At 37.1% G+C, this 12,337-nt stretch overlaps 1 protein-coding gene across 4 annotated transcripts; it reads left to right on the top strand.

Annotated features, from left to right (window-relative positions):
* The first annotated feature begins 2,601 nt into the window (after positions 1-2,601).
* On the top strand, positions 2,602-11,876 carry LOC18432273 (Protein kinase superfamily protein). Of its 4 annotated transcripts, none has more exons than XM_088875092.1 (7): positions 2,602-2,719; positions 2,820-4,245; positions 5,235-5,367; positions 5,491-5,686; positions 8,839-8,963; positions 9,966-10,124; positions 11,041-11,876. In XM_088875092.1, the coding sequence occupies exons 3-7, from the start codon at positions 5,263-5,265 to the stop codon at positions 11,326-11,328; spliced, it is 873 nt and encodes a 290-aa protein (XP_088731218.1). In that variant the 5' UTR covers positions 2,602-2,719; positions 2,820-4,245; positions 5,235-5,262; the 3' UTR covers positions 11,329-11,876. The 4 variants fall into 4 exon arrangements, with proteins under 4 accessions (XP_088731218.1, XP_088731217.1, XP_020521694.1 ...); XM_088875091.1 differs by having other exon boundaries at positions 2,820-4,228; XM_020666035.2 differs by having other exon boundaries at positions 2,602-4,245.
* The last annotated feature ends 461 nt before the right edge of the window (positions 11,877-12,337 follow it).

The raw sequence follows: 12,337 nt of genomic DNA on the forward strand, positions 1-12,337 counted from the left end.
AAGACCATTATGCCCCTCATCGTGGCATGGTCATTTTGATCACGCTGCCATGGTTTGCAGTTGTCCAAACCCATTTTTCCCTTTGGGCTCAATTTTGAGAACGCATGCTCAAGTCCTTTGGATTAACAAAAAAAAGAAAAAAAGAAAAAATATAACTTGGTTGATGGCCATCTTTTCAAGAGCAAGCAATTTATGCTCTTAGATATTAAAAAAATATATGCTATTGAGGGAGAAAATCACTTATTTACTCAGGTCAATCTCTATAGATTGAATCATTTAATTCGCAAGGAGCTGAATGAGAAAAACTCTCATGTGCGATTCTGCAGTAGAGATGGGATTAAAGCATTGCCATCAACTATAACCCTAAAAGATCTAGATTTCATAAATAACATAGAGGAAGAATGATGGGAGTATTGGAAATTCAATTTCTGGGGTGTAATCTCCCTAACCTAGTAACCAATGTCGAAACAAAAAAAACAATCGACCATATGTGTCTTTTGTTTGCTGAAAAAATAATGTCTCAAGTTGAATAGTGATCGTTCAAGTTTTTAGCAATCAAATATACTTTTATAAGAACCCAAAAGTTTTTTTTTTTTTTCTTTCAAAATATCCAAACGATGATCGAAAATTCTGAAGTGGAACCCAAAATTCTATAGCTAAAGAACTCTTAACCAACTCTCTTCCTCAAGGGTGCAATATATGGTGTCTCCACAGGAGAAATGCATGTACACACTCCTTGATAATTACAAGCAAGAATTGGGAATGGGGTTGGAGCATCGGTAGTTAGGGCGGCGGATGCTTCAACATAACGTCTCATATTTCATTGACACTGGTAATATATAAAAATATATATACAAACAACGAGAAAATAATTTAGTATAATTGTGGTTGTCCAGTCTCTCAATCAAGTGGGATAAAGTGGCTTGCCTCAATCCTCTCTCTCTCTCTTGCCTCTGCACCATACATGTGCACTCATGGCAGACAGAGAGAGGTTTTCACAAGAAAAACATGATCTTGTTTGCCTGTTCTTAGAGAATAACATGTTTTACATCATTTTTTGCACCTGACTTTTGCATCTTAATTTTGAAAAAATTTGAGAGAGAGAGACAAAGGTGCAACCTCCTGGCTCAGTTGTTAGGGCACAAAAACTGCACTAGACTACAAGGCTCTATCTTCAATTTCTAAGGTCCAAATTGCAACTTACCCGCAAAGTTGATAGAAATGGAGGAGACATGTTTTCAGCAAAAGCAACCCCATGTTTGCCTATTTCAAAAATCTCAATACAATTATTTCATCTTACTATCTGTAATCATATAACTTTTCAAAATGAATACTCATGTCTTCTTGGAGTCCCAAGCTTTTATGGAATTGTATACGGTGACTGTTATCTCTTGCGTACAAAGAGGTCACAATCAGTTCAATATGTTTATGTAAAATTGGATGATTGGGTGTGTTGATACTTTCCAAAATATCATAGAGGAATGTTTTGGACTTAATTGCTGAATTTTACATCTAATGGCTAGAAGTGATTGTGATCATTTTGTACAAAATGTTAAACATATGATTGCACAGTGTTTCAACTTTTATTATTCTTAAAAATATTTCATCTTCTCACCATGGCTTAAAAAGTCACTTGGATCTTTTTGAAAAATTGATATATTTAAAAAGGAAAATTATCAAAATGCATCTAACTTATGAGCTATTTCGACTCCTTAACATTTTACTCAATTTCAACGATTCCAACACATGATCATGTGCATTTTTTATGAGATTGTTGAGATTAAATAAAAATTAGGTAAAATCCTAAACAACTCATCTCTACATTGCATTTTGATAAATTTTCTTATTTAAAAATTATATCGAGCTAATAAAATGTTATTGATTTCGAATCAAAGACTCCACATCATCTATTTGCGGTTGATTATATCTGAGCTATTAATAGCTAAAAATGATTCTTTCAATAATTATTCACATATTGAATTAGAGATGATTGGAAAAAGGAGGTGATTTGTATAAGGTCCTCAAAATGTTACTAAAAGATGTAATTTCAGTGTCAAAGACCTTTATAATGACCTAAAAATCTATTTCCATCCATTATGAAACTTAAAGCTCCATAAATAATGAGATCGAACTAATCTATAAACACTTAAAAATTTAAAATAGGCTGTCTTGTTTATGTGTTCCAAGTTGCAATGTTTTTAGGACTTCACACCTTTCTTTTTATTTTTTTTTTTTTTTTTTTATATTTATATATTTAAAGGTTGAGATGATCAATTATAGGGATTTTTTAATATCAGAACAACCATTTCAGGGTGGATTCATAAGATGTAACTTAGTGTGTATTAAATGGCCGACAAACTTTTGTAAGCTTTTTCCTTCAACTTCAAAATAAATTTTGGGCGCGGTACCAAGTGTACACATTAGTCTCGCGAGAGCCTACTAGAAGCGCACGTTACACTGAAGCAAAGACCTAACGTTCGACTAATATGGTCATTAGACAAGAGCATAGGGACAACTTTGATATTGTTTCCTCGTATATGTGTATATATATGACATCCTCTGAGAATGACTTTATATCGACGCTTCTTCGCCGAAGAAGCCGGCATTTTAAAGATACAAAAAGAAGCAGACAAAAACACTGCAAAAACCTCGAAAAAGTGATAGTTTAGGGTTTCTCTTTCTCTGAACTAAAGAATACAGGCATCTACTTCCTTGTACTGTAAGTTTCTTTGTTCCATTTTTTGGATTAATTCATTCTGTAGTTTCAAAATTCGAGCAAAAAAGTGGAAAAAAAATTGAACTTTTATTGTGTTTTCCAGCGATTTCTGGTTCGGATTTTAGCTTTCTGAGAACTCTGCTGAAAAAAACTCGGTGAGAAGTTATTTTCTGGGATGACAATATTTTGTGATTGAATATTTGAAGTTTTTGTGGTTATTTTCCGAGTCTGAAGTGAAAATGGCAAAGCAAAGTAGCAAATGCTTGCTTTCGTGGCCTATAAAGCTTTTCAGAGATGGATATGAATGATAGTTGGGGATTTTGATCCATTCACTTGGAAAACAGGGTAACTTGAAGTTCAAATGATGGTTTGGTTTGTTTTTTACTACCAGCGTAGACATCGTATGTGTAATCCACTGAAATAGTAATTACTGGGGTCAATTTGAAGTGTGAATGGTTGAATAGGGAATTATTTAGATTCCTCTGGTTATACACCATTTTTCCCTGTGGAAAAGAGCAGAAAGCTTGTGGTTTTGAGGTTGATTGACTGGCAAATACTGGTGAATTGGAATTTTCATGGTGTATAATCAGAAGCTAGGGTTATATTTGAAGTGGCGTGGTTACCTGATGCTGTTGAGCCGATATTTTGAAAATTTGAGCTTTAGAGATATTCGGCTATTTTAGGCTGGTATTTTGTGAAGAAATGTGCAATAACGTAGACAGAATGAAAGATAGCTGTTAAGATGTAAATTTACAGAGATAGGTTGTAAATTAAGGCTTGATGATTATCTGAAAAGGTTTCATTGGATTCGAAAAATTCAAACTGTGTAAAACTGTAAATAGGTGGTGCTGTTTGGACAATTTAGGTCTATTCAGTTTTCTATACTTTCAAGTGATCTTATTAGTGAATAGCTTTCATCTGTCTTATATATGAAGCATCATAACATAAAAACAGGAGGGATGGGATTTCACTAATTCAAAAGGGGTGGTAAAGAGTTGTTGCGGTTGGCAAGGCACTGAAAGAATCAAAGATGGGGTAATGCTTGCCTTGTATCGGATTATTTAGTGAAAGCAAATCCGAACCATGTCATAAAGCTGGCAAAAAGGCCTACATCTATTCTTAAATTCTTCATAATTGTATGGGCTGTGAGTCAGAGCTTTTATCCATTGGACTGGGCTCTTCTTCGATGCACACATGATCATGCCTCAGATGATTGGTTTTCTACTCATCAGAGAATCATGGTGGGAATGGGTCATGCTTAATGTCTTCTTTGGATGAGGGTCTTGGGTTTCAAGGGCTGGTTCTGGAGTAGCTTTTCTGCTGAAACATGAATTGTACTGAGAAAAACAAAGACACTGTAGAAGAACAAGGGGCTATGCAGATGGGGCCATTCGATAGACCTGGGATTGTTGAGGAGTTTAGGATAGATGAAAGGCTGCTGATCAATCCCAATTTGCTGTTTGTTGGTTCAAAGATAGGAGAGGGTGCTCATGGAAAGGTCTATGCGGGAAAGTACGTGAAAACCTTTGGTAAATTGTCTTTCTTCTTTTATGTTATATTTACACCAATCATGTATAGTGCTTGTTCTACGTGAAGCAAAACTTTTTATTAATCTGGTTCTCTTCTGCAGTTTTCCATTTTACCATGCCATCTCTGTGTAAATTTGGGATTGGTCATATTTCTTGGCATCCAGATATTGAACAAATCTTTCCAAGTTTATTTAGAGGTGGCTAGCCATATGCCCTTGGTTTTTACCGATTGAAGAGGCCATTAGTTTTTACAATTAAAAACTTCCAAGTTTTTGAACTTCAAACTTTAATTACTAACTGCAAAGAGATTATAAAACTAGTAAAAAATATGCTACCATTGTTGTTTAGAAAATTATCTAATTTTAGTCAGTCTTCAACTGTCACAGCCCAATTCCCAAGGCCTCTTTATGTTGTATAACTTTTTGCCTGGCCCCTCCACCCCCCCTTTCTTCTCTCTCTCTCTCTCTCTCTCTATGTGCAGTTACTTTGAAAGGATGTCTGTCCCAATTGTGCGGCCCACTCAATCCCCCACACCTCTGCCTAGGTTCAAAGACCTTGGGAGTGGTGCCGACATAGTTTTTATAAAAAGATGGTTCCTCCTTTTCAACAAATGGTTTTGAAACTATGTTCTTATTTTTTCTGGATCCGGGTTTTGTGCATCAGGGGATGCCATCCAATAACTGCTTCCCCTAACTTTTCAATTTTCTTTTTCTTTAGTTTCAAAGTTTTAGATGCAGCATCTCTTGACAATAGCCTTTCAAAGCAGATAGGTACCTGTAAAATCCTTTTATTTAATCTCCAATTCCCTATTCTCTTGGATGATTTTATCTTCTATATGGAAGTTTCTATGGATTTCTATCATGCAAGACTTATTGTAGTTGAAGGGTCAAGGGGGGCGAGAGAGGGAGGGATGGAGGGAGGGACTTACTGTACCTTCCACTTTCCAGAAGTCAAATGTGCAGCAATTTATTACTATTTATAATCTACAGATATGGAGAGCGGACTGTCGCGATTAAAATGCTTAATTGTGGCAATACTCCAGAAGAAAGAGCAAAACTTGAAGGTCGTTTTGCCAGAGAAGTTACTATGATGTCTAGAGTAAGACATGAAAACCTGGTTAAGGTGTGTTCTGGTTTTGTCTGATTCTATTATATGAACCATTTTTAATCTTGGTTATCACTTTCGATTTAGAAAAGGCAGAAATATAAGGTTTGTATTTTTGTTCATTTGTCTTCTGTTATGCAGTTTATTGGTGCTTGTAAAGAACCACACATGGTGATCGCAACAGAATTATTACCGGGGATGTCATTGAAGAAGTATCTGATGAGTATTCGTCCAAAACAATTAGATCTTCATATTGCAATAAGTTTTGCCCTTGACATTGCTCGTGCCATGGATTGCCTCCATGCGAATGGAATTATCCACAGGGATCTGAAACCTGGTAAAGTACCTTCTATCGTTCTGCCGTTTTCTCATGTATGATTGTGTTAGCTATATCTCCTTCCATGAGTTGATATCCATTTGATGTTAAGCTTGAGTCATCTCTGCATCCATTTCAAGTATAGGGATGTGGAATGTATTTAAATGCACTTACGCCATGTTGGTAGAAAACACACTCGCTCCATGCATGCTACCTTTTATTGGTACAAATTAGTTGAAAGAGTTGAGAAAATTAAAATGAGAATAGAGGAAAGAATATATTACTGAACTGTAAATAAGATACATCACTGGATTGCATATATAAAGTGATGAGGTTGCGAGGACAAAACATGTGCACCGCATAGGGCTACTTCTGAGTTTCTGCAAACTATCTTTGTCCATAAGAGTGTATTAATATTGCATGGATATATAAAGTATATATACATCGCCATGTCAGTAATTATGTATGAGCCATGTGGGTATATTGCATTCTTATGTACTATGCACATCTAACTCCTGGCCACTTTCTGAGTATGCGCTAGAATATTGCCATCTTGCCCCAAGTTAGCCACTAATACTGGGAATCTATGCTCCATCATTACCGGGGAAGCCCAAATGTTTTCTTTTTGTCCCTGAACTCAGACAGTGTATTTGTGACTTGCCCAAACCATGAGAAAGCAATTCGGATCGACATGACTCTTGGTTGGAGCAATAAATTGATCTGACTTCAACCCATTCTCAAATCACAGTTTGTAGGAAATATGGTCTCTTTGATGAATACATTTCTTATGTTCCTTATCTGCATACTTGTATCAGTTTATCAGACAGGAATTGCATAAGCATAGAACCTCTGAACATTCTGCTACATACCTGATTGATCAATTGTAGCATGCCCAAGCAGGCAAGCCATACGCACTGTGCCTTGCACATCCATATTCTCAATGCAGAAAATGTAGGCTGTCTATATTTTGTATTGGAATTTTTTCGTAAATATCCTTTTTTGCATATTTAATTTAGGAAAAAGTTTACATAAGGTTGGCACCCTATAATGTAGAATTAAGATGCACCTCTAAAATCCTTTATAAAGGGTTGTTTTGATGTTGGAAAAACATCTAATTGATGATCATCTGGACATCGAGATATATAAATATGGAGAAAAAAAGAGATTTCCAAGTCCTAAATGTAATACATCTTGCGACACATTATCCGGACCTTCCATTTTCAAGATTTTCATGTGTTTACAGATGTGCTTGATTGGAACTATTTTTAGCGTTTATAATTTTATAATTAGTGATAAAAATAGATCCTCGCACCATCCTACGAATTTCTAACACTAAAATTATATATCATGATAAAGTTTGGTGGTGCACCTTAATTTGATTGTTCAAGGTTGCAACCTTATGCAAACCTCGCCCTTTAATTTATGTCCTGTAATTTTTACATTTTATGCCCATGTCCCTTTTTTCCCCATTCTTTTCATTTGTTGAGAATAGATTAAGCCCCTTGGCTATATATATATATATATTACAAAACGTTTATAGGTGAAAATGAACAGTGATTTTGCCTACCGTCATCACCATCCGAACTTCATCGTACGGTCACAGTTGTCTGGTAGTGTTTCATTTTTCATTTTTTTTTTCACTTTTCAGAATGATCTAAAATTTGGAGTGTGTGTACATCTTAGAGAGACGCACCTAATAAAAATATGAAAAAAACAATTCGTAAAATATAAATTGACCAAAATACCCCCGTAAATTTTTAGCGGTATTTTGGTCAATTTATATTTTCATATTTTTATTAGGTGCGCCTCACTAATATGTTGCGCCTCACTAATATGTACACACGCTCCAAATTTTAAATAATTTGGATTTGTAGAAAAAAAATGAAATTGAAACACTGCCGGACAATTGTGACCGTGCGATTAAGTTTGGATAGTGATGAGGGTAGGCGAAATCACTGTTCATTTTTGCCTATAGGCGTTGGGAAGAGTTTTTCATATATATATATATATATATATATATATATATATATATATATATATATAGGAAGAGGCTACAAAATGCCTATGGGCGAAAATGAACAGTAGTTTCCTCCATAATCTTGACGCCGTCTGATTTTTTCGGACAGCATGGATTAAAGACTGTCACGGACACAACATGTCCGTGGCGGTCGGTCACGGACATAGCATGTCTGTGACGGGATTTTTTTCACTCAAATTTGATGCAAAAATTATACAGGGACCGTCACGGCCTCCGTAGGTTTGTGATGGTGTTTAGGCAAAATCGCCACAGACATAGCATGTTTGTGTCGGGGGCGAAACACTGTAGCTCTTCACCTATAGGCGTTTTTTATTATAACGCCTCTTGTAGTTGTAACTTGGAATTTATATGGCCATATTTGATTATAATATTTGATCTCCAAATGGAACTCTACTCAAAATCTGGACGATCCTATGTTTGGGATAGAATAGGAAAAGAGCCATGTTTGCCTTTGTTTGATGTCGGAATCTGAAACATGGAAAGGAACTTGTTCCCTATAAATTGTAAATCGGACTTTAAAATTCGAATTTCTTTCAATCTATAAGCCCCAATTTTTTGTAACTCACAAGTATATCTTCTGTAATTGTACAGGTTTATAAGCCCAATTTTTTGTATAGGGTCTCTTGACCTATTTTTTGACCGAGAGACCCGACTTGTGGGTACTCTCGGACTCCTCTTCTGTACTCTAACACTCTACAGCAATACAAAAGTTAACTTTCTCTCAGAAACAATTTCGAATTTCTTTCATGGAAATGATGAGTTTGAGATGTTCAAAGATAATATTTATTGGTATTTAGCCAGATTGGTGTCGCAGAAATCTATCATATAATTACTGATTCAATGAATAACGGGGAAGCTGTTTGAGTAACCTTGACTCCTCTTGATCTTTGTAAAATCTTTGAAGCCGCTATTCTCTCAAATGCTTTGAACATGCAGTCTAATATTAACTTAGTAAGTCTTTGAGAAATCACAATGCACTGGAAAACAGAGAATATGGGATGTGAGATTTCCCATCTTACCCTCCCATCATATTTCAGAAGCCTGGAGATTCGCAATTATATTCGCTAATATGTTATTTGGAAGTTGGGTCTTTCTCTGTGGCATTTTACCAAGTCTTCATCTCTTTTTGCTATAGACAATTTACTGCTTACTGAGGATCAGAAAACATTGAAGCTTGTCGATTTTGGGCTTGCAAGGGAAGAGTCTGTGACTGAGATGATGACTGCGGAAACTGGAACTTACCGTTGGATGGCACCTGAGGTTTGGCTCCTATTTCATTATTTTTCATGCAATTTTCTTTCTAAATAAACTACTTTTGTTTCAGTTGATTTGACCCTTGGATAAAAATTTTCCAAAATTGTACTAGAATTTATTTTTAAAAAAAAGAGAGAAAAGGCCAAAATCAACTATTTTTTCTATAAAAAAAGCTGAAATGAGCTCTAATTTCAAGTGCTGACAAGGTAGAGCCAAAAGGCCATGTTGTCCATGTTTCTTATTCTAAAAGAGAAGCACGAATACTATACTCCCCAAGGGAATATAGTTTACTTTAACTCCCTCAGTCAGATGAACTACTTGGGGAAGTTTTTCAATCTGAAATTTTGGTAACCACCTGAATCACTAGATGATTATTCTCAGAAAAAAAAAAAATGGAAATTTGAGTTTTCTAACACTTAGATCTCACCTTCTAAAAATTGGATGGTTTAGACATTATCATTTTGAGTGTTTAGAGGGTGCAATTAGGATTGTTTTTTATTGAGGTTAATTTTTGTGTTAAAGAGGTTATATCCCTAAAATTTGGGGTCCTAAAACTAATCCTAGGTGGGGTTTTACCTGCAGTAGTAAGTGGATAGTAATACTCCCTTTTGGGCCTAAAACAATAGGGTACTAGCATTTCTCACAGGACATGGAAATGCAATGATCTTCTATTTTTGTGACATTAACTGAAGGGATAATGTAGTCCAATGGACCATGTATGTGGTGCCACTTTCTATGTCCACCATCCATTCCCAGTTATGCGTGGTGGAGTATCACTGTCACCTGGTGAATGTCTATGTGGGCCCTCCTGTTACGCTCCAACCATATTTTGGTGTGAATGTGTGGTGGATGTTGCCTAGGAGTATCATCTACTATAGTCCATTGGACTATTTTTCTCTTTTTCTCAACCAATTACTCCCATATATGTTCACGGTGTTACTGGCTTGAGCATATAAGTATTCAGATGCTCTCTATCTCTCTCTGTTGATTTTTTGGCATGCAATTCAGTTATATAGTACAGTGACGTTGCGCCATGGGGAGAAGAAACACTATAATAACAAGGTGGATGTTTATAGCTTTGGGATCGTTTTGTGGGAACTGTTGACGAATCGCTTGCCATTTGAGGGCATGACCAACTTGCAAGCTGCATATGCTGCTGCTTTTAAGGTACATTTGTTTTGGGCTTTCTTACACCACCATCTTTAGTCTTGGCTAAGTGTACCAAAATCCAGTGGCCGATGGGCCGATGGAGAACCATAGTCCATTTGGAGCATCACATCCACTAAAGTGATCGACAGTGATGGAGTTGGGACCCACCATTTGGTTAATGTCCTGTTCACCATATCATCACTTTTCATTTCAGTGAAGGGTGTTGACCCCAATGAATGATGGTTTTAAACTTTTATGGATTATGGTTTTCTTTTCCTATCTATTGTGTGGTAATCTGCTCTCTCTCTCTCTCTCTCTCTCTCTCTCTCTCTCCACACACATATACACACATGTGCATGATGATATGTATCACATTATCATCCGAGCTTATCCCAAGTATATGGGGTTGGGCACACAAATCCTCTTTCGCTTGGGTCAGGATTCATGAAATAGATGTGGGTAACGTTTTACACTGGTTGCCAACCTAACACAATACTCCTCCTTTTTTTGGGCTTGAGATGGGATTGGCATGGGACCAGCCCTTGGCTGCCAACCTAATGCACCTGCACACATATGATGGTTTTCATTAACCTAACCATGTGTGTTGGAATTATTGCCCCCCCTCACCATATGTGTGAAATTATGATTCTTTAGTCCATAGAATACTATGACCATGTGGTCATTTCAATCAATTTGGCCATTGGGAACCATCACTCTGAGATCAGATGGTGATGATGGGTGATTGTGTTAAACGAAACCTCTGCTTTCTATCCTAACGCATGGCTAGCTCTGCCTCCCCCACCATCACCGTCTAACCCATTGATGCGATATGATAACCCAATGAGCACACTGTACTCGTGGGTTGCAGCATATGGGTGATAGCATGTGGTATGTTCTCTATGTCGGTTTAACTCTTGTTTCTATGACTCTGCAGCAAGTGAGGCCTGCTCTTCCTGATGACACGCCTCAAGAGCTAGTGTTCATCATTCAATCATGTTGGGTCGAGGACCCGAATGTGCGACCAAGTTTCTCTCAGATCATCCGCATGCTCAACGCCTTCCTCTTCACTCTCCCACCTCCCTCCCCCAACAAAACCCTAAACCCTGATCCCATGCTGCAGCCTCTCCATAGAGAAACAACGGAACCATCAGCTCGCGCAAAGAGAAGGTTCTCCTTTCTCCGCCACCTCCTTGCTCTAAGGCGGGTAAGGAACACAGCATGAACATGCATCACATGCATGCATATATGCATGTCACTTGCTTGGAAATTGATACACAGGTGCACACATGAAGATTTGGAGTGTGCATGCCAAAATGTATTACAAGCACACATACGTATATACATGCATACGTATAGAGACACGTGCATGTGTGGATGTGTATAAAACATGATACACATACATATGCATGTGTGTACATAGATTTGGGAAACAAATAGTTTGGATATGCGGCCGAGAGGCGTGAAGCTCTGAGTTATGGGTTTTGGTCCCTTTATCGCGTATTCGGAAAGAGAAATGAAAGAGATATATGATGTTTTGGATGGATAGTGCAGATTGGGGAGATTGATATGGCTCTTTAAATATAGGCCCTTCATTGGAGTCAGATTCTGTTTTTGCGGTACACATGCTGCATTTTATTTTATGTGAATGCAACTTCTTTGTGTGCATGTATGTGTATGTCGTCACATGTACTATGTATGAATGGAAAATTTAGTATACAAAGGGATACATCAGCGAGAGCTTCGATGCCTGAAGTATGGTTTCTGTAAAAATTGGCACTGGATTCTCATACTCCCTCTCCCCCTCCCCCTTTCTCTCCTCTCCCCCTAAAAACCTTTTAAACAGTGACATTAGAATCTCTCTCTCTCTCTCTCCCTAAAAACCTGTTAAAAAGTGACATTAGAATCTCTCTACCAAAAAACCTCTTAAAAAGTGACATTGGACTCTCTCTCTCTCTCTCTCTCTCTCTCTCTCTCTCTCTCTCTAAACTCCCTCAAAATGACAAACTCTCTCTCTGATTTTTTAAGGTGGAAATAGAATTGCAATGTCTTGGGAGTGGGTGTCACCACGCCGGCTTCGTCTTGTTACTAGAACGAAAAAGTTGAGAAATTATGAAATTACCCTTGTTCGTTTTTGTAAATGTGGAAAATTCGCATTTACAAATTGTGGAACAAATTGAAGCCTAATGTACGGCGAAGGGAGATCATCAAACGACAATTGTGGAAATAGAGCG

The sequence above is a fragment of the Amborella trichopoda genome, chromosome 8, assembly GCF_054954075.1.
Source record: "Amborella trichopoda isolate Santa Cruz 75 chromosome 8, AtrichopodaSantaCruz75HAP2 v2.0, whole genome shotgun sequence".
In the NCBI taxonomy this organism is placed as follows: Eukaryota; Viridiplantae; Streptophyta; class Magnoliopsida; order Amborellales; family Amborellaceae; genus Amborella; species Amborella trichopoda.

Bases quoted from the DNA above. Each gene is read 5' to 3' on its own strand.
- LOC18432273 (XM_006842384.4), top strand. From the start codon at position 4,044: ATGAATTGTACTGAGAAAAACAAAGACACTGTAGAAGAACAAGGGGCT. The intron at 8,964-9,965 runs GTTTGGCTCCTA...CATGCAATTCAG, and splicing joins ACCGTTGGATGGCACCTGAG to TTATATAGTACAGTGACGTT. The intron at 10,125-11,040 runs GTACATTTGTTT...ATGACTCTGCAG, and splicing joins CATATGCTGCTGCTTTTAAG to CAAGTGAGGCCTGCTCTTCC.